The sequence below is a fragment of the Equus quagga genome, chromosome 8 (genome assembly GCF_021613505.1).
Source record: "Equus quagga isolate Etosha38 chromosome 8, UCLA_HA_Equagga_1.0, whole genome shotgun sequence".
Classification (NCBI taxonomy): Eukaryota; Metazoa; Chordata; class Mammalia; order Perissodactyla; family Equidae; genus Equus; species Equus quagga.
The window spans coordinates 123,689,112-123,710,061 of record NC_060274.1 but is presented as its reverse complement, the minus strand read 5'-3'; the positions used below and the strand labels follow the sequence as shown (position 1 = coordinate 123,710,061).

Below are 20,950 nucleotides of genomic sequence, written 5' to 3'. Positions count from 1 at the left end.
CAATTTAATTGAAATATCTTAAGAGTAATGGGTTAAACTTTATATTTTTCTCTCATAAGAAAAGAATAAAGTAAATATAGATCCATAAGGGTTTAAACATCCACTGTCATATGGGAATTTTCTTTCTTTACCATATACCACTGTTCCTATTCCTCTAAATTATTTCCTTATCATTTCACTATTTTACTCAAATTGAAGATCTCTGTCTTTAAAAAGTTATCAGTATCATTAATCTATTTTCTACTTATGTGGTTCTAATGTAATTGGTCTGGGCATAGCTGGTATCCGCATACTTTAAAACAACTCATGTAATTCATATGTATAGCCCAGACTGAGACTCATTTTCCTAGGCTTGGATACAAATTGCAGCCTGAGGAAATTGTTTCTTCAGTTAACAACAACAGCTAAATATGTATACATTTATATCTCTTCTCAATGGTTTTTAATAGACAAGTAATGACAAGTGCATACACCTCCGAGTGAGAACCAGTACTATTTTAAAATGTGAGTCCGCTGCCATTTTTAAACATCTGAAACTCAATTCTGTGTCTTTGCCTTTCTGACAATGACTCACCCAGATATTCCCATCCTGGTGATAAGGCTTCCAGTTTCTCCCAGTGTCACTGTAGAGCATGCGGTATTGGGTCACCCAGTCCGAGCTGCTGTATCTTCCTTGGGTTGCAATGGCACTGATCTGCTTCCGATTGCCAAAGTCAACCTGAAGCCATTGATAATGGTCACTGTCAGATGGAGACCATCCCCCAGCACCTGAAGACAGTGGAGGCAAGATGGGAGAATGTATATTTAAAGTTGGACTACTATAATTGACAATGGATTATTCTACATCTTTGAATTGGCCTTGGCAGTGCTATATTTCACAGATATACTATGAAGTGTCCTTTATACATGCCACTGAGACTTCAACTAATATTCTTCCAGCTGGGTAACATTGATACTCTAACCTCTTTATGGCGTAATTATGTGCTCATTTTCTCCTGAGCAAATGTCTTCATAATTCCTCAATTAGATCTTATTAGTACATGTCAAAGTCTAATTGGCTGAAAGTTGATCAATTTACCATGAAGTCTTCAACTAAAAATCACTAGGAAAAAAATATGTAACAATCAATTCCTCATGTGGGATTTTATCTTTTAGTAGATTATAAATGAAACAAAAAGCAGTTATATACAACTCTAAAATATATTTTGCTTTAAAAAATTCAGAATTCACTGCCTACTAGTAGCTTGTAATATGAGACCTAGTCTACATTAAGCCCTTATACAGATGAGAACTGAGCTATATAGTTAACCAGGCAATATGTTTACTAACACTTAGGAGATATACAACCAATAACTCTTGATAACCACATTTCTGGGGAAAAAAATGAGTTACTAAATGAAGTGAAACTTCTTTTGGTAAAACATAATAATTGGCAAATAGTAAGAATGCAAAAATATTTATTAGAAATATAGCACATACATAACATAGAACAAAAAGACAATTTATAGCAGTATGTAAAATAACTATGGTTGCAATATATACATAAAAGAAAATATGGCATAATGCTTAGTGCTAAGAGGCAATATAATTTTTTGAGTGAGTTTGGCTACTAATGGGAGTAAATGATAGAAAAATGTTCAATAAATTATCCAGTGTACAGTATTTCAAAATATATGCATCACTTTTCAAATAAGGAATTTAAAGGCTGACGATAAAATCATTTATTCTATGAGGACTATGCTAATAAAAGTCATTTTGTAAATCATCACAGATAATCATTCATTTAATGATGTTTATATGGCTTATTTCTGCTTTTAGCTATGATAGAATAGCTTTCCCACCATAAAAAAAGTTACAAAATTGACAAATGTATAAAATTACCCTTTTTAGGGCTTAGACAACAGACAGTGCAGGACCCTGATCTATGAGAGAAGATAAACAAATGAGGTGAGCTCTGCCAGCTTCCTGGCTTTCTGCCTGGTTCACTTTCCGGATTGTGACACACGGAAGAATATCCTAAACAGATTACAGCAGCATCACTGACAGGGAGACAGATCAGAATTGAAGCTACTGAGGAAGCTGGCATTTGTAGGACAGAGTACCAGAGAGGGGGCAGCTGTGCAGAGAAAGAGCTCTGGACATCTGCAAAAGATCACCAATGAATCTCTGGAATCCAGATTCTAGGTGAATATTAAGCTATATATTTGCAGACCAAGACTCCACAAGACCAGATGAAGAGAATTCTGAAATGAACAACCAGAGGATACACTAGGCTGGGGTAGTTTGATTTCAGACTAGGTAAGATTGTGAGAACTCATTGAGCAAGCCTACTCATTCAGTAGAGATCCCAGAAAGGGATTAGAATAATTTAATGCTAAAATAAGGGCCACTCTGGACACATCTGAACAAAGGTTGGTAACAAGTCTGAAAAAAGATCAATCTGATCCACAAGTAAATTAACTCCTTGCTAGAACAAAACTCAACACTCCATTAAGAAAAGCCATGAAAGTTTATGAACTCAACAAGATAGCATCTATTTTATAAAATTTTTAAAAATTCTAGATATTTGTGGAAGCAGGAAAATATGACTCATTACCAGAGAAAAGTCAGTCAATACAAATAGACTGAAAAATGACAGAGATGATGAAATTAGCAGACCAAGACTTTAAAACAGAGATTATAAATTAGTTCCATTATCTTAAAAAAATATATAAATATTGAAGAAAAAAATGAAACAATAAAAGAGAACAAAATGGAAGTTTTTCAACTGAAAATTATATGTGAAATAAAAAATTTACCAGACGGGCTTAAGAGCAGACTAGAAACTGAGAAGAAAACATTAGTGAACTTAAATGCAGGGCCATATAAACCAGATTGAAGCTTGGAGGGGAAAAAAGGTTTAAAAATGAACAACACTCCAGTAACCTGTAGGATAATATTAAGTGTCCTGACAATCTTGTAAATGGAGTACGAAAAGCAGAGAAGGTAGAGATTGGGGCAGAAAAAAATACATTTGAAAAATAATGGTTGAGAAACATAAACCCAGATAGCTGAGAAATTCATTGAATTCCAGGCAAGACAAACACAAAGAAAAATACACTAAGGTGTGTCATAAACAAGTGGTAAAAAACAATGCTAAAGAGAAAAATCTTAAAAGTACTCAGAGGTCAGTAACATCTTAGCAGAAACAATACAAGCCGAAAGACGATGGAACAACATATCCGAAGTGAGGAAAAGCAAAGAAAGCTGTCAACCTAAAATTCTATATCCAGAAAAAAAATATCCTTTAAACATGAAAAAAACATAATGATTTTAGCACAAAAGCTGAGAGAATTCATCACCAATAGGTATATACCGAGAAATGTAAATTTTTCAGCTTTAAGAACATTTTACCATATAGAAACCCATATCCACAGGAAGAAATGAATGCTGAAAATGGTAAAAATATCAGTAAATATAAATACCTGTTAATGACTTTAAATTTCTTTAAAAGATAACCGTTTAAAACAAAAATAGTAACAATGAATTGGAGGGTTTACAACAGATGTAGAAGTAAAATGTATGAGTGTAGTAGCACAAAGGATAGGAGTCTAGGAGAAAAAATATAGGGCACGGACATCCTTATATTACATATGAAGTGACGCAGTATTACTTGAAGGTGGTAAACCCTAGATTCTGTCAAGGGTTAAATATTGAATCTTGTAGGCTTTGCAGGGTAATCTACCTCTGTTACAACTACTCAACTCTGCTGTTGTAGCAGGAAACAGCCACAGACAATACATAAACAGAGTGTGGCTATGTTCCAATAAAACTTTATTAATAAAAACAGGTGACTGGCCAGAGAGCTGTAGTTTGTCAGCCCCGCCCAAGATCAAACTCTAAAAGAAAGATGAAAATTTAAAATCTAAATTATACCTCCGAAAACACTTAGAAAAGATTTGTCCATATAGTGTATGTGTGTGTGTATATATATATATATATATATGTACATATGTGCTATCTATAGAATGTGTGTATAACTACATAATAATGACTTCCTCTGTCTCTAGTCTCTTATGTCTTCAATCCACACTTCTATAAGAATGATCTTTCTAAAATGCAAATCTAATCATATTTAATCCACGTTCAGTGCTTTTCAATTGATCCCCATTGCCTCTAGAAATAAGCCACCCACATCTCCACACACAAAAGACACACTTGGAACACACCCTCTACACCCACACACACCCTCTCTCCACTGGGCCTGGGAAATTACTACTCCACTTTCAAGGATCACCACAGTCACTTTAAATATCACCTCTGCAGGGGATGCTGTGTTGCGCTGTTCAGGTCCTCCTTTGTGACTGGAAGCCTTACTCTCTCAGCTATTCAGGGTGCTGCCACAAGACAGTAGCTAGCTGTAATTCCCCTCCCTGGGTAAAAAAGAGGCATTTTACCCAAGGCCACATCCCTTCCTAGGACTGTACAGATGCAATGACTGGCTGACTAGGGGCTATAAAGGGCCAGTACCCTCGCCTCCAACTTGGGAAAACTGTGAAGGGTCCTCATGGTGTCGGAACTCCCTGCAGAATTAGCAGCAGCTTCCACCGAGACTGCGCTGCGTCTCAGCTTCTCCTTCTGCCTATTTCTGCTCCATTCCCTTCCTTTCTACAGGTTTTCATCCTGAAAGCACTCTAAAAAATTTCCTACACACTCTTCTCCATCTCAGAATTTGTATCCTGGGGAATCCAGCCTGCAATACCTCTTTGTAACCACTTTCCTTATAATTTCCTTACTAACAATAGAGGGTAGTTGTCCCTGCTTTGCACTTTGTTATTTATATGCTGTTTTTCTCCTAGTGTACTGTCTAACATTCCTTATAGTCATATATCATCCACATGCTTACTTTACTTAGAATTCTGTAAAATTTTGCAGGATCTGTAGATGAATTTTGGGATAACAATATACCCAGTCATGGAGAGACATAAATATATTTTATCTGTTAGATCTATAGTTCCAAGATTTGGAGAAATTCTATAGCCAAATACATACAAAGTTCTATCTATGTGTTACTAAAAGAAACAGGGTGATTTGGTCATTGAAGTAAATATGCAATTATTACAATGAGCAAAATGGGAAAAACATGTGCAACTGATTGTTGCAATTTACAATATTCCCCTAACTAGTCCTGTAAATAAATATTCCAGAATAAATTTCCTTGCAACCCATTTTTTGTTGCATTACAATTTTTCAATAAGGTGGCAATTAACATACAGCTACTTAGTTCCATTTATCTCATTACCTAAAAAAATAGAATTTATTGTCAACTTTAAGGGAAGCAAAAGTCTAAAAGCAGTGAAAATATAAACCTTATTCCTTAGCAGACATATATGTGGAGAGAATAGTGATTAACCTCAAGGAGAGGGCAAATGTCAGGCTTTCACGAGGAACATGGTGGAAAGATCGATGAGAAGTTTCCGTTTCTCTTTGATCTATCAGGCAACATAATTTGGGGAAGTTGACTACTTTGTTCATTTGGCTTGTGAAATGTGTAACCTCTATCGATCCAAGGATTAAGAATGATACCTCTTTCATCACAAAAAACTTCTGGAAAATGGTATATAAGAGATCAGAAATGCTCCCCAATCTATTGTAGAGAGTGTAAGAAAGAGGGCAAAAATGTTCACAGTGGATGTTGCGGTAGCTCAAAGAAAATAAGTGGAAAATTGAAGAGGAGTAGAGGAGGTGGTGACATTGAATAGCCCTAACTCTTAGCATCTAAGAAGACTTAAGAAGAGACCTTATCTAGAAATAATAGAGCCAAAAATATCTAGTAGATAATTAATAAGTTGATAAAGTGACTTGCAAGATGAATGCTTATATAAAACTCTTACTATTTCCTAAACAATAAGGATGCTGCTCCTTCTCTCCCTCTCTCTTTCTCCCTCTCTCTCTCCCCTTCAAGCCCCCTCTATCCTTCCCTCTCTCTCTCTTCTTTTTATCCTCACCTCTCTCACATACACACATCTCTCCCCCATCATGCACGTGTGCATGTGTGTGTATGTGTGTTTGAACTATAAAGATACACAGTAGTTGTGTTCTAGATGACCACTCTGCTGGGGTTAATTGAGTGATAAATTATAATAGAGAATCTGGAGAAATGGATGAAACTAGTACTCTATAGCTTACAACTGTGATAGTCATTTCTGCTTTGTAATTTGTAAATTAGTATCTCTGAGAGAAAAGAAGAACTTGGTGGATGGTTCAAGAGAGAGTGTGCAGTTTCTTTTCTAGTGATAGATGGCTCCTGAATAAAGATAATGCCCAAGTGGGTGGTTGTAACACTATCAGAGACTACAAGCCTAGATTCTAATTTATAAGAAAAAGGTGGGAAAAAAGTTCAATTAAGGATAGAACTACCTTAATAACTGGTTGAGAAATATGTATCAGATGAAAAGAATAAATTGAAAAGAAGACTTTCAGGCAAGATAGCCTTATTAGTTCAGGCTTTGTAGCCGCCTTCTGTTCTAAATGCCCAATAGTTTTAGATAAGATAGATAAAAAGAAAATTGAAAAGACATAGCCAGGATCAAAAATAAGATAAGCATCTCCATGTGCAAGAAATGCAACCAAAAAGCACAGCAATGAGTAGGACTGAAGCTGAGGTCTGCTGGAGTCGGGGCCTGGGAACACACAGAGGCAGCGGGCATCTGGGAATATTGGGGAATATCCGTGAATGTAAGTCTGCTGTGTGTGTCAGAGAAAGGAAGCTTGGGTCATGGCTGAAAACCAAACCAGTCCAGGACTAGCTTGCCTGTGAAAAGAGACTGAAAACAGCTGCTTACCGACTTAGAGATATGGCTTATATGAGGCTGTGTGTCCAAAGATGTTACAAAACAGGCATACCTGAGCTAAGGAAAGGCACTCACTGGCTCAGTGACTGGACCTATGAGTCCCTAAAAACACTGCCAGGCAAAGGCACAGGATCATCCACGTAAGATGTGCTTCTGGACTGGTGATCTGGAGAGTTGAGTAGAAAAGTCACAAAAATTTAGGGCAGACAAGGAGGAGAGAGAGGGGGAGAGAGAGAGAGGGAGAGAGAGAGAGAGAGAGAGAGAGAAAGAGGGAGAGAGAGAGAGAGAGAAAAGGAGAGAGCAAGCTGGAGTGCACCTGCCTGTCAAGAAAAATGTGCAGGGGTCGGCCCGGTGGAGCAGCAGTTAAGTTCACGCGTTCTGCTTCAGCGGCCTGGGGTTCGCCAGTTTGGATCCCGGGTGTGGATATGGCACTGTTTGGCAAGCCATGCTGTGGCAGGCGTCCCACATATAAAGTGGAGGAAGATGGGCATGGATGTTAGCTCAGGGCTAATCTTCCTCAAAAGATAAATAAATAAATAAATAAATAAATATAATTTAAGGAAAAAATGTGCAGACTAAAATTTAAAATCACGAGAAAGAAAGCAAATGCCACAAAGTCAGCTAACAAAGTCAAATGTTCAATGCACACCAACTCCAGATGTAATAGCAATTGAGGAGCAGGTGAAATACATATGCTGTATGTTCTCGAAAGTATAAAATAAGTAATGTTATTCATTAAAAATAGCAGTAATGATCAGATACAACAGGGAGAAGTAAAATATTTATAGACAATACTAAAAAGAACCAAAAGTAATCTTAGAAATGAAAAATTTAGTCACTGATAGGGAAAAAAACCTCATCAGGGGAAAATCCACAAATAAGATATTATCTAAGAAATAATCGCTCAGCTGAAAAGTAATATTGAAGTCAACATAGAAAACACAAAATGTGTTAGAGTTGGAGAACTTCTGCTTCCAACCAAGATGGAGTAACAGGAATTGAATTTACTTTCCCACCTGAAACAATGAAAAAGCAGACAAAATATATGAAAGAACAGTTCCCAAGACATAAGATATGAAGCAAGAAAGGGCTGTGATCCCTGAGATACAGGACATGAATGGAGTGAACCCACTTCCCCAGCTTCCCGTCTTGAAAAGGTTTCCAGGCTGAGACACAGGGAAGAACCCAGGCAGAATCTGGCAGAATCCCTGAGTTGAGAAAATAGAGCTGGGAGCTGGGGAGACCAAGATGGCAAGAGTGAGCAGCAAAGGAAAGAGATGCATAGAGGGATAATTCTAAAGAGCAGCAGGGGGCCCCCACTGAGTCATCAGCTGAGTAATGATGAGCATATGATAGGAAGAAACTATCCAAATCTGGGCAAAGAATCATCTGAATGGCTAAAGGTACTCATGCTCTGTACTACTTACCATCACACCACTCCTTGGTATTTTCCCAAAAGAAAATGAAGCATGTGAACATAGAAAGTCCTGTACATGAATGTTCACAGCAGCTTTATTTGTAATAGCTCAAAACTGGAAACAACCCAAATGTCCATAAACAACTGAATGAATAGACAAATTGTGTATATATCCATATGATGGAATACTATTCAGCAATAAAAAGGAAGGGGCATTGATACACATGACATGATTTATCTTAGAATAATTATGCCGAGTCAAAGGATCCAGGAAAAAAGAATGCATACTGTACAATTCCATTTATATAAACTTCTAGTAAATGCAAACTGATACATAGGAACAGTAGATCAGCAGTTGCTTGAAGATGGGGGACATGAAGAGGAGAGGAAGGTATTACACAGTGGCAAAAGAAAACTTCTAGGGGTGATAGATATCTTTATTATCTTGATTGTGGTGATGGTTTCATAGGTGTATATGTATATAAAAATTATCAAGGGCTGGCCCCAGTGGCCTAGTTGTTAAGTTCAGTTCACTCCACTTCAGCAGCCTGGGTTCAGTTCCTAGGTGTAAACCTACACTGTTCTGTTAGCAGCCATGCTGTGCTGGTGGCCCACATACTAAAAAATAGAGGCAGATTGGCACGATGTTAGCTGAGGGCTAACCTTCCTTGGGAAAAAAAAGTCAAATCAAATTGTCCAACTTAAATATGCACATATTAGCGGACATCAATGATACATCAATACAGTTGTAAAAATTTATGAGAGTAAACAGACATGGAGGATAAATGGGAATTTCAATGATATGTTCAAAAATTCTAGAATAAAACAAACACATAGTATGTAAACATTTGAAGAAGTAATGATTGAAATTTTTTGAAAAGTGAAAAAGCAAAGAAAGACATGATTCTGAATTGACAGGCCCTCTGAACATTGAACAGCATATGTAATGTGAGCGTACTATGAAAACTGTATTATGAGGCGCAAATGAAAGCTGGTCTAAAGTAGTAAGATTGATGAAATGTGACATTTAAAAAAACAAAGTTTAAGCACACAAGTGAGAGATATCTCATTGACAAAGAAAAAATAGCTGGCATCTTAAGTGCTAAAATTTGCTTGCTAATGAGCTCAGATTTTATTTACAGTGGGACATAAACACATAAAGAGCTAGAAGGCCTGGCATGTGGCCTACCTAGAAGTAGAATAAAAAGTAAAGTAAGCTTCAACCAAATATAGGTATTTGTTGATTGGAAGTAGTGAGAAAAGAGAGCCAGGGCCATTAATTAACAATTGTCACGAGCTAGAGAAGTGAAAATGGCAGTGCCATTGTCATTCCTAAAATATGGGATAAATTAATGCTTATATAAAACAAAGTTAAAACGAAAGAGTATTAAAGTATATTTTGAAACAAAACAGAAGGAAGATGTGATTATATCAGATATTATTAGGTGACAAGAAGATGGAACGGCTTGTCTCCCGTTCCTACTTTCTCTAACAAGGACAACAGCTTTCACATCATTCTGAGAGTAGCAGAACTAATAACTGAGCAGAGGGAATTACCTTCTGAGACATGTTAGGACATGATAAGAGAAGCAGAGCTGCTGAACTTTTTTGAAACATTTAGATTATTTGCCAGAATACTGGCACTGTTCATAAATGTAATCTAGCTTCCTTGAATATTTATCAAAAGAGCTGCCAGAAAAAGAAAGATAGGCCCCTCAATTTTTTTTTTTCAAAAACAAGGGACTTAGTAAATCTAGAACAAAATAGACAAGAAAGCTCTTTTTCAAAATCTGATGTGTGGGTTATGAACATCTAGAATAAAAGAGAAATGGGGGCTTGGTGATACTGGAGGTGCGGTTGGTGGGCTAAAAGAATTTCTCTTTTTGATCACGTTCTTGTTTAATAGAAGACAGAAAATTCCATAGATGTATCTCCAACTAATTTTAGCAAAGCATTTGGCAATATCTCTGATAAACATAAAGTGGTAAAATGTGGTCTGGGAGATAACAGTTTTAGGTAAATTCAAAAATGGTTAATAATTATGCCCCAAATATGTTGATTAATGACTATGTCAACTGGAAGAGAGCTCCCTAATGACATGTCACAAGCTTTCGTCCTGTATACTGTCATTTTTAATATTTTTATTATCTAAGGCATGGAAAACATGCTTATGAAATTTGTCAATTACATAAAACTGGAAAAGAGACCAAATAGGATAACTAAGTGAATTATGATATAAAATGTTTTTGACTGGCTGAAAATCTGAGCTTGTACTAGTACAATTTGTTTTAACATCAGCAATAAACTAAGATGCCCGTTATGAACAAATGCAATGTCAATTTCATGATTAAGGGTGTCTAATGCTTAGACATAATTGCGCAACCTTAATTTACTTTATGGATAATATAGCGTTGAAATTATGGCATCTAACTATATTTGCAGTATTACATGCAAAGCATTTTTGATATATTTTTATTAAGGCTTTACATGTAAATAGAAAAATGAAGAAATCACAAGCATACAATATTAGGAATTATCACAAAATGAACGTAACCATGTAATCACCACACATATCTATAAAGAAACTATTGCCAGTAACTCATAAGCTCTCATCATGTCCTTTTCTGAAATGGTCACCTCTCTCCTCCCGGATGAACTGCCTCAGAGATTCATTCATGTGGTTGTACGCAGCAGTAGATCTCTCATTTCCTTTGCTTCCTAGTATTACATTGTATAATATGCCACTCTTCATTTATCCATTCCAGCGTTAAACATGTGGATATTTCCAATTTGGAGCTATTATGAACAATGCTGCCAGCAACATTCGTGTTCATGTTTTTAGCGCTTATATGTACATTTCTGCTGGGTATATGCCCAGGAGTGAAATTATGAATCCAAAAATTTGTGTATTTTCAAATTTAGTCAATTTTCCAAAACAGTTTCCCAAAGTAGCTGAGTCGATTTTGACACCCTCTCCCCGGACCAGTAGTGTCATGAGAGTTTCTGTTGTTCCACATCCTTGCCAAAATTTGGTGTTGTCAGCCTTTTTCTTTTAAATTTAGTTTAGACGTTCTGGTTCCTTGTGGGTTTATTTTGCATTTTCGTGATAACTACCCTTATTGTGTTGATACCAAGACTTATTATAAAATTATTGCAAATTAAGACATAAATGTTACGGGTGCTAGGATAGACAAGTAGACCAAATAAACAACATAGAGATTCTTCAAGCAAAACCACGTCTGCAGGTGTATATCAGCACTTAATTTATGACAAAGGTAGCACAGGGGAATAGTAGAGAAAGGAGGTATTTTTTCAATAATATATTCAGGGTCAATTGAGTAGCCACACAGGAAAAAGTGAAGTATGACGCTGCCCTATATTATACTCAAAAATCAAGTTAAAAATGTATAGCTCTAATTGTGAAAAGTAGAACATTAAAGCTTCTAGATAACATAAGAGAATAACATCATATTCTTGGGGTTAGTAAAGATTTCTTGAGCAGGACTAAAAAGCACTAGCTATATAAGAAAAGATAGAAACAACAAAAGCCAGACACAAGAACTATACTGCCTCAAGCTGCACGAAGGCTCGATAGCAGTTGAAACTAATGTGATCAGCTTCGTGTTCTGCATAGATGCCACATGCAACATCTATTCCATCACAAATAACAAATCTTCACAGGTGAGGACCCAGGCGACGGAGTGAAAATGAACATCTGCACACCAGTATAACGCAAAATAATGGTAATTAAGTTCGATTAGAAAATCTTGAACATTTACTTGCCCTGTAAGTTTTAAATTTACTTACCAACCGGTGTAAATGATGTATGGTCTTATCTTTAAAATGCCCTGGCAATACTATGACCAAGAGAAAATAGACTGTGTGTGTGTGTGTGTGTTACTTCAGGTGGCGGTATTAGGAGAAGAAGGTTAAAGTTATAGCTAGTCAGATTTCAATGTAACAATTTTTAAAACATTAAAATAGATAACACCAATAATAGAATGGATTATCACAAAAAATAGTGAACTCTCCATTACGAGAGACATTCAAGTGAATGCTGGATAATAAGAATTTCTTTAGAAGAAAATTTTATATAGGATAGGAGATTAGACCAAATGCCCTTTAATTTCATTTATAAAGAAAGTTGCAATGAAATGCAAACTATTACACTGAATTCATTATCAAGTGGTTTCTATTTCTTATTGCCTTAAAACTAACAGTTATTACCCAAGTTTTGGTTGATCTATTTTATTAACATCGGGGGGATATTATTTATACTATTGCTAAGTAACATTTGACTATATATAACTTTTATTATTAAAGAGTCTGGTCATTTCCATTTTTACTATGAATAACTCCCCTAGTTTATTCATTCAGCAAATATTCATAGAGCACTTCTATACGCAAGCCATTATGGGATTTTTTTCAGAATTTTTTAAGCAATTTTTACTAGACCTGTTTCTTTTATACTTGAGGATACAATTTATTTATTTGGAGAATGTACAAAAATATTCATTATTTAATAAAGACTTTATTACTGGGAAAAAAGAGATATCTAATATACTTTTAATGTGCATAGAAATGAGGTCTCCCGTGTGAAAAAATAAAGGCATAATGAAAATATAACCAAGTCAAAGTCACTGAAGTCCTGTTCCTTCTTCGCTGCTACTAGGAAGCTGCTGTTTGATCCTCGCCTGTAAGAAAGGCTGAAGAGCTCCACGTTGTACCCCAGCATCTCTTTATCCACAGGACCTCTAAACGCAATCAAGGCCAAGGGTTCATTACTCTGAGGCCAGCATTGACTCAGATGATTTTAAAAAATTAAAGGTTGTGTGGGCAAGAGGTTAATTTTATGTTTGCAAATCTACTGCTTTATTCTGTATTCTTCATCTCTGGCATGCATTTTTGTTAATGTCTACAATTTTTAAAACAACATGGTTAATTAGAAACAGTTTTCCAACTGCTCTAGCTAAATGCACATTTACTGGCATTGTCCAGAAAATGTCATCATTCTCAAGGGGTTATTCTTTCTGATGAAAAAAGAATAGTAAAAACATTGTTCTCCTTGTAGCTCACAAAGAATATTGTTTGGCGGGGGTGGAGGAGGTAAATTCATAGGTTAATAAGGGCTTCAGAGGTCAAATATACAATACCATCCTTAGGTTATTAAATAAATCTGACCTCTGTTTATAGGGAAGACTGAAGGAAGGACGTAGCTGCAAAAATCAAATAAGTCACGGACTTTAAACAAATCCTGAACAAGCGCATAAGCAAACTCAAGATAATCAACTTTTCAAGTCAGGGACTGAGTTTTATTTATCATTTAATAACTACTGCCAAGCATGGTTCCCTAGACATAATAGGTACCAATAAATATCTGTTAAATGAATGAATACAAGAATTAATTAAATAATAAATGAATACATGAATGGACAAGTGGAAAAATAAATGACATTCTGAAAACAAGAGCCCTGAAACAAGAGGGCAAAATCCTTGGGTCCAGTTCTATCACGTGCAAGAAAGGCGTAGATCACAAAAGACAAATATAAATTGAACTGTAACAAAAAATATTTTTTAATAATACTAGTGATTCACATTGTATCTTTAGTAAAGAGGAACTGGATGTTTTTGTCAAGGCATTAACTGTATTTATTCTAAATATTATTCTTGGCTTAATGTGTAGTAAGTGGATTCTCACTCAAGGATAGGTATTTGTTCATTCTTAAAAATAATTTGGTTGCCTTCATCAATTAAATCTTCATAAATTAAATCTTTAGCCCTTATCTTCAAAAGGTCCTTGGATTGCATCAAACTCTAGCACTCAGAGTGGACAAAACCGGGAAAAGAACTGTCACTTAGAATTCAATTTTAACCAGTTTTACTTGGTCTGCAGTTATTACTCATGTATTAGTGTGCCCGTCCTGTGAACATTATCACAGTCACTTCCAGAGCATGGCAGGAAGCAATCAGCCTATGCAGGTCAGGAGGGGGAGTGGACAGGGGACCCTGAGGAGCTGGAAATGAGCAAGGACTTCCTCGATTATTCCATGGAGGATGGGGAATCCTGGCGGTGGTCTGCTCCAGAGGTACCCAGGAGACTTGACTGAGAGGAAGCATGATTCAAAGTGAAAGTTTTAAGAGTTTAGATTTAACTCGTCACAGTAGAAAATCCCTTTAACTTCTGTTGCTGCTTTTGGCTAAATGGCTAAAATTAAGTAAATTTTAAAGTTGATTTTCATCTATATCCTTGAAACCTGGTCTCCAGTTAGCATTTTGTACAAAATAAGGTTTGGTTACTTATTATTGTTTTCCTTACAAAAGAAAGAAAAGAGTCAGAGGCACATTTACAAAATGGAAACGTTCTCACTGGTAACTAAATATAGTTTATTGTTTATTAACAAAATAATTAGAGATGCAAATAATATCTCTATGCCATCTGCCACAGGGACTCCGTTATTGAAGCCTCATTATTTTCTGGGGCAGAGGCTCTGCCATAAAAGAGATCGCTGGTAGAAATGCAGAATAGCCAAAAAGAAATGCACGCATTGTGCATTAACAAAATCTCTTATTGTATATGCAATAACATTAATGATATATGGAAATAATATATGCAAACCTATATGCAAAATTTTCTGCCAGTGTGTACAATGATCGTCAGTTGATGTTTACTAATTTCATATATACAATGATGCATGCAAGAATGCAAAATTGTCATTGAGCTATGCAATAATATAAGGAAAATATCTTATTGAATTTGCAATGATTTTCAAGCTAGGTCTACATGAAAGTACAGAAAGATGAGGCCATTTTCCTGTGAAATGTCATGATAATTGAGACAGATATTTCTACTGACTTGAAGTAAGAGAAAAATTGCCTCATATATTTACTTTTCATATTTGTACATTCAGTCTCAAACTATGATGTAGCAATTTCAAGTGTTTGAAAACATGGGTTGTAATGACTTTCTCTGCTTTAGTTCTATTTTTTGTTTAGAGAGAAAACACAGAGATTATTCTCAAGATCAATATAGTTAACCATAGTAAACATACCCTCTAGTTCAAACTCAAATGTCTTTCGCGGGTTCTACGATCTTTCCCGTAACTCATGGGTAGTAAGCGACTCCCTCCTCTTTGGTCAGCACTTTCTGTGCACACTACTTATTCCAATCGCAACCCCAGTGCCTGGATGGCAGGCATTGTGTCATTCCCAGGTTCATGCTTACAATCCTCATCATCCCTATGAAAGTGCATGGCACATAGCAGGCTCTTTCAATAAACATCTGCTGTAACTTCAGAATCTGTTGTAATATAGGGGAGATTTTTGGCATTTGTATACTTGGCAACATAAAACTATTTCACCAAAAATGTAGTAGGTGTATTTTGATATAAACAGAAAATATTTATAGTAGTTCCACCTCCCTAAGCTCTGAATGAATAGGGAAACACTAGGAGACAGAGAGAGACCTAACAGAGGGGCCTTGTAAATGCAGGTGTTTTCAGTACAGTATTCTATAACCTTATCTTCATAGACAGAAAGCCATCACTTCTCCTTTCGAAGAACTTCTTTAATAGGTTTTCCCATAGTGCAAGCTTAAAATTGGTTGTTCTAGCAATGGAATGGAATAATTTAGAGAAAAATGTTGAAAACCATATCAAAACAAAACAAAAGCCCAAAATGTTTTGTACACATTCGTAGGGTTAACATCTTCCAATTTCATGAAAAATTTCACACGTCTTCATGACCACCACACCACTAATTTTGACTCTTCAAAATTGAATTTTATCTACAGCCTGAGATTGAGGTAATATATTATAGCAGAAAGAACATTGGACTAGAATCAGAAAGAAATAGGTCCTGTCTTCCATCTGTTCATGCTGTTAAAATAAAAACAGAATAGAATGGGTACCTTATAAACAGCAGAAATCTATTTCACATGGTTCTGGAGGCTGGGAAGTCTGAGATCAAGGAGTTGGCAGATTTGGTGTTTGGTGAGAGCCTTCTTCCTGGTTCATCAATGGCCATCTTCTTGCTGTGTCCTCACATAGTGGAGGGAGCATGGGATCTCTCTGCGGCCTTTTGTAAGGGCACTAATGCCATTCATGAGGGCACCATCCTCATGACCTACTCACCTCCCAAAGGCTCTGCCTCCAAATACTGGAGTTACGTTTCAACATATGAATTTTGGGGGGACACGAACATTTAGTCTATGACAGGTCCCAAGGCTAGTTACAAAAATGTTTGTGTTACGTCATGGATATGGTGTCTAAATGACAAGCCTCAAAATTTTGATTCAGCCACAATAAAAATTAAAAGTCATAATGGTACTTGATGGGGAACCATGTAACAAGAAGACATACTATTGTTGGCATAAGTACTTTGATAAGTAATGTCTCACTGTGTTGTTAGCCATCTCATTCACAAAAGGTCTCATTAGAAAATCCCTAAAACCCAGTGAATGTAGGAGTAAAACAATAAGCAGTATTAGAGAAAAGGACAGGTGGGGCAAATGTCTAACATAAACTGAAAAATCTGTGTTTTTCCTTCTGTCTATTTTGTCTATTTTTCTTTATATTTACTGACGTACAACAAAGGAGCAAGAGATAAAGTTATTCAATTGCTAACTAGACAGTTTTTGATTAATTCCTCAAGAATGTAATCTTTAACTTTGTGATAATCACAGTTTGTAAAAAACAATTGTTGTAGGAAATTGAATTTTCATATTTTAAGCTATAAACGAACACCAGCTTTGTATTTACTAATTTATCACTATGAAGACAAAAATTCCCACAACCCACCAGCCCTAATATAGGTCAGATACTGTGTACACCACAATGTAAACCATACATGTTCTCTTGTAATCTACAAAGCATGAGATGCTCTGAATTTTTCCATGAACACTGCTTATAATATCTAGAAACTTCTGATAAAATTACAATCGTGACTTTTTTAATGTTGGAAGCAAAATATCACCATAATCGCTATATGAACAATAAATTGTAAGAGAGCAGAGGCTAATAGAGGAAGTGAAAAAAATCACAGGTGAATTGGTTTCAGGCTCTGGTGTCAGTGGATCTATTGTGAAGTAAATGGTGGGAGAATGGACAGAGCAGGCTGCTGAACTGGATTTTAGGTGGGGGCTATTGGTGGCAATGGCGAGGGAAAAGAAGGAACCAAGGATGGTTTCCAGATATTTTGGCTTCAGGTAATTAAGAGTGTGTTGGTGGCAATTCCCAAGACGGGAAAGACTATTAGAGAAACAGATTTGGAGAAGAAAAAACAGGAGTTGTGTTTAAGCTTTAAGTTTAAGATGTCTACTAGACATTCGAGTCAAGATTCCAAGAAGGTTGTATATATGTCTGGATCTCAGGACAAAGATGGGGATTAGGATTTAAATTTAGAAGCTATTAGTATATGGATGATGTTTAAAGATAACATTAAAAGAGATGATCTAGTAAGAGAAATGAGGACAGTCCAGGACTTGAGTGGACACGTCAATGTTTGATCACTATTTACAGAAAAAGGAATGCTAGGTGAGGCAGACAGAAAATTAGGAGAGTGTGATGCTGTGGAAAATCAAACATAAGTGCTTTTCTAGAAAGAGGAACTGGTCAACCATATTATTTTTGGAGGCAATGTGGCAACACACTTTTTTCAATAGTCAAAATATAACTTGCTTTCAATCTCCTAACCCCACCTTGCCAACATTGGCATATTTTTTCCTATAGAAATAACTGATTGCTCGCCACCCCTTCTCCAACAGAAAGAGATATGTGCACATATATATGAGTTTTGTTCCAATATACCACTGTTCATAATCAACTGAAACTGGGAACATCTAAATTTTCATAGATAGGGGAAAGTCAGGGAACCTTGGACAAAGTAATTGCACAGAACGCTTTGTAACCAACAGATAATTAATAATAAAGATTATTTTCAAACTATTTATGGAAAGAGCAGAATATGAAGCTAAATATACATGGATTAAAAGTAGATAAAAATCATGAATAATAGGGTCCAGGATTGGTATCAAATAAAATTTCACATCTTTACTACTCTGGTTATTATTGTTACTTTAAATTGTAAAAGGGTTTATCACTGTGGTTTTACCTTTCTGCGTGTCAACTAGTGAGGTTCAGTGTCTTCCACAAACATACAGACACACTAATTATGAAACTACTAAGTGAATAATCTCTTTATAGTCTTTGTCTATTTACTTACTGATGTCTTAATGATTTTCTTATCCCATTGTGTGAGCTTTTTAAATAGCAGGGATGCTAATCTTTAGTCTTATCCCCATAAAGAAAATACTAATTAAAAAAGTTTACATTCAATGACTATATAAGATATAACAATAGACTTATAGATTACCTTTACAAATTCCCATTTTACGTGTTTAAAAACAGCATCTTAGAGGGTTGAGGTGACTGGCCAGGCCACACAGCACAAAGGGCAGAACTCAGTTTGAACTCTGATGAATCTGATTCCAAAGCCTGTGCTTTCTTTCTCCATGCAATGTACATTTTTTTCTAAGACACATTTAAAATAAAAGACTGCTGAAAAATTAAACACTTGACAGCATTCATCTTTTGTTTTCAAATGTGGTTTTGTTTTCAAATTTGGTTTTGTTTAATGAAAAATGGCCGAAGAACACGTTAAGCGGAGAGGACTATGCAAAGTTCTTTGGCCTTCTTAAGAAATGAAAAGTAAAGGGCTTCTATGAACTTCTTAATAGGCAAATCAGATCCCTTTAAAAATTAATGAAGTGTCACTAGTTTAGTACTGAAATAAAGGCGAAAAACATCATGCTCCATTAGTAGCACTGTCTCATCTTATATTTTGAATTTGGGGTTAAAGATGAATTATTCTCATCATCCCTTAGTAGAGAACTTGCCAATTCAATGCAACTATTAAAATTGTCTAGTACGAGAACCAACAAGGACATTTAAAGTTAATAAAGAAAATGAGAGAACATGAGAAAAACAGCATTGTAAACAAATGAGGAAAAATATAAGATACAAAAATGCTTAACTATATTACTAATATTTATTTAGCTCTTAATTTTTATTCTAATTGTGCAAAATTACAAATGTACATGTTGCTAGGAAGGAGGTAAAATTTTACTTAAAATACTTAATATAATGCTGTATGGATAGGCTGATATTTATACTTTATACAAAGATACAAGATTTTTTTATGATTAAAGGCATCTATCATCTAACTTATCACATCTACTGAATTCTTAAAACTATCATTACCCAACAGTGAAGCAATGCTGTATTGGGTATTTGCTGCAATCTTGTCAATGGACTAACAATCAGGTAAAACAAGAAAGCACATTCAGTACTGATTCTTGGGGAAAAGCATTTATCATCTTGAAAACATGCTCTCAGAGGATATGAAATTTAGTGACTATGAATTAAATCTAAATAGTTTGTGACTTCAATGTAATTATGAGTCAGTGAATTGCAAGGTGCTTGTTCAATAACTGGAAAATAAAACTTAATTTTTCAAAACATGAAGCCGAATTATTTCTTTAAATTATTCATACATTTTCTTTTCTTCTCTTTTTTTATAAGTGCTATAAATCTCAGGAAACATTACACTCATGTCATACTAAATGGATGCATTATAGTTTTTTCAAATTCTAGTGGTTTGGGGGATCAATCTGGTTAGACCAGAGTGGATAGAAGATACGTCATGAAGCTGACACTGCATTTCTAATACACTATTTTTATTTACATATATATATGCATATGCATATATATTTGGGGGTAGTTTTAGGGTGTTAAAGGCAATGGCTGTTGCTAAAGCCCATGCCTTCACCTCTTCATTTCCTTCATCCTTTGGGAGATTCTAAACTCTGGGCTCAGGAGCCCATCAGTATCAGTCAAACTCAGTGCAGCTGACTTTGGTTTATTATCTGGTAATTTCTTTTGCTTATGTCTAGGTGCATCCAGGAAAGAGTAAAAGGAACAAAGATTGAATAACAAGATAAAGAATAAGAATGATAGTTTTATCAGAAAAATTAGCAAAGTCACAGGTGAGCAAAAGCAGCTTAAAAGAAGCAGAAATCTCCCATCTCTGCTTTTGGAAGGACTTTTTAAACTTAGATTGATAAAATCATCTAAGTTGAAATGCATTCTAGCCACACTTCCTAATTTAGTTTACATTCTTTACAGTGCTCTCGATCAATGCACGGGATCTTATTATCTTACATGAAATATAAATTACAAATATCTATAGAAGAATTATTTGAAACATATAATGCTCTTGTCTTTGGGGTTTAATTTTGTGTATTGTAAGGAGATGAAAATAAACCCCTAAGGCAGAAACACAATTGTATGCTTCAATGAATAAATTATATTAGGGAACATACTTGAGAGACAGCAAGAAACATAAGACAGGCTGCTTATATAATAAACTTGCTCTCCAATGAAAAGTAACAAACTTTGTAGGCTGCAGTAACAACATCATGCCAATAATTTTGCTATTTTTCAAGACATTTCTTATTGTTTCTCCACATTTAAAACCAAAACCAAAACATGGGTTTCTGGTCACCCACCACCACAGGATCTAAGCCAATGTAATATAACAAAGTGAAGAATGTAAATCTTAAAGAATCTGAGAGATTCTTAATTACAGATCTTCCTTTACTAACGATGGGGTTACATCCCAATTGTAAGTTGAAAATATCATAAAT

The 20,950-nt window shown here is 35.5% G+C and overlaps 1 protein-coding gene across 1 annotated transcript in view; it reads right to left on the bottom strand.

Annotated features, from left to right (window-relative positions):
- Positions 1 to 20,950, bottom strand: part of CNTNAP2 (contactin associated protein 2) — a 1,871,002-nt gene that overhangs the window by 1,250,703 nt on the left and 599,349 nt on the right. The window contains exon 3 of the mRNA XM_046668987.1: positions 575 to 768. Within this exon, the coding sequence (XP_046524943.1) occupies positions 575 to 768 (194 nt within the window). The remainder of the gene's footprint in view (positions 1 to 574; positions 769 to 20,950) is intronic.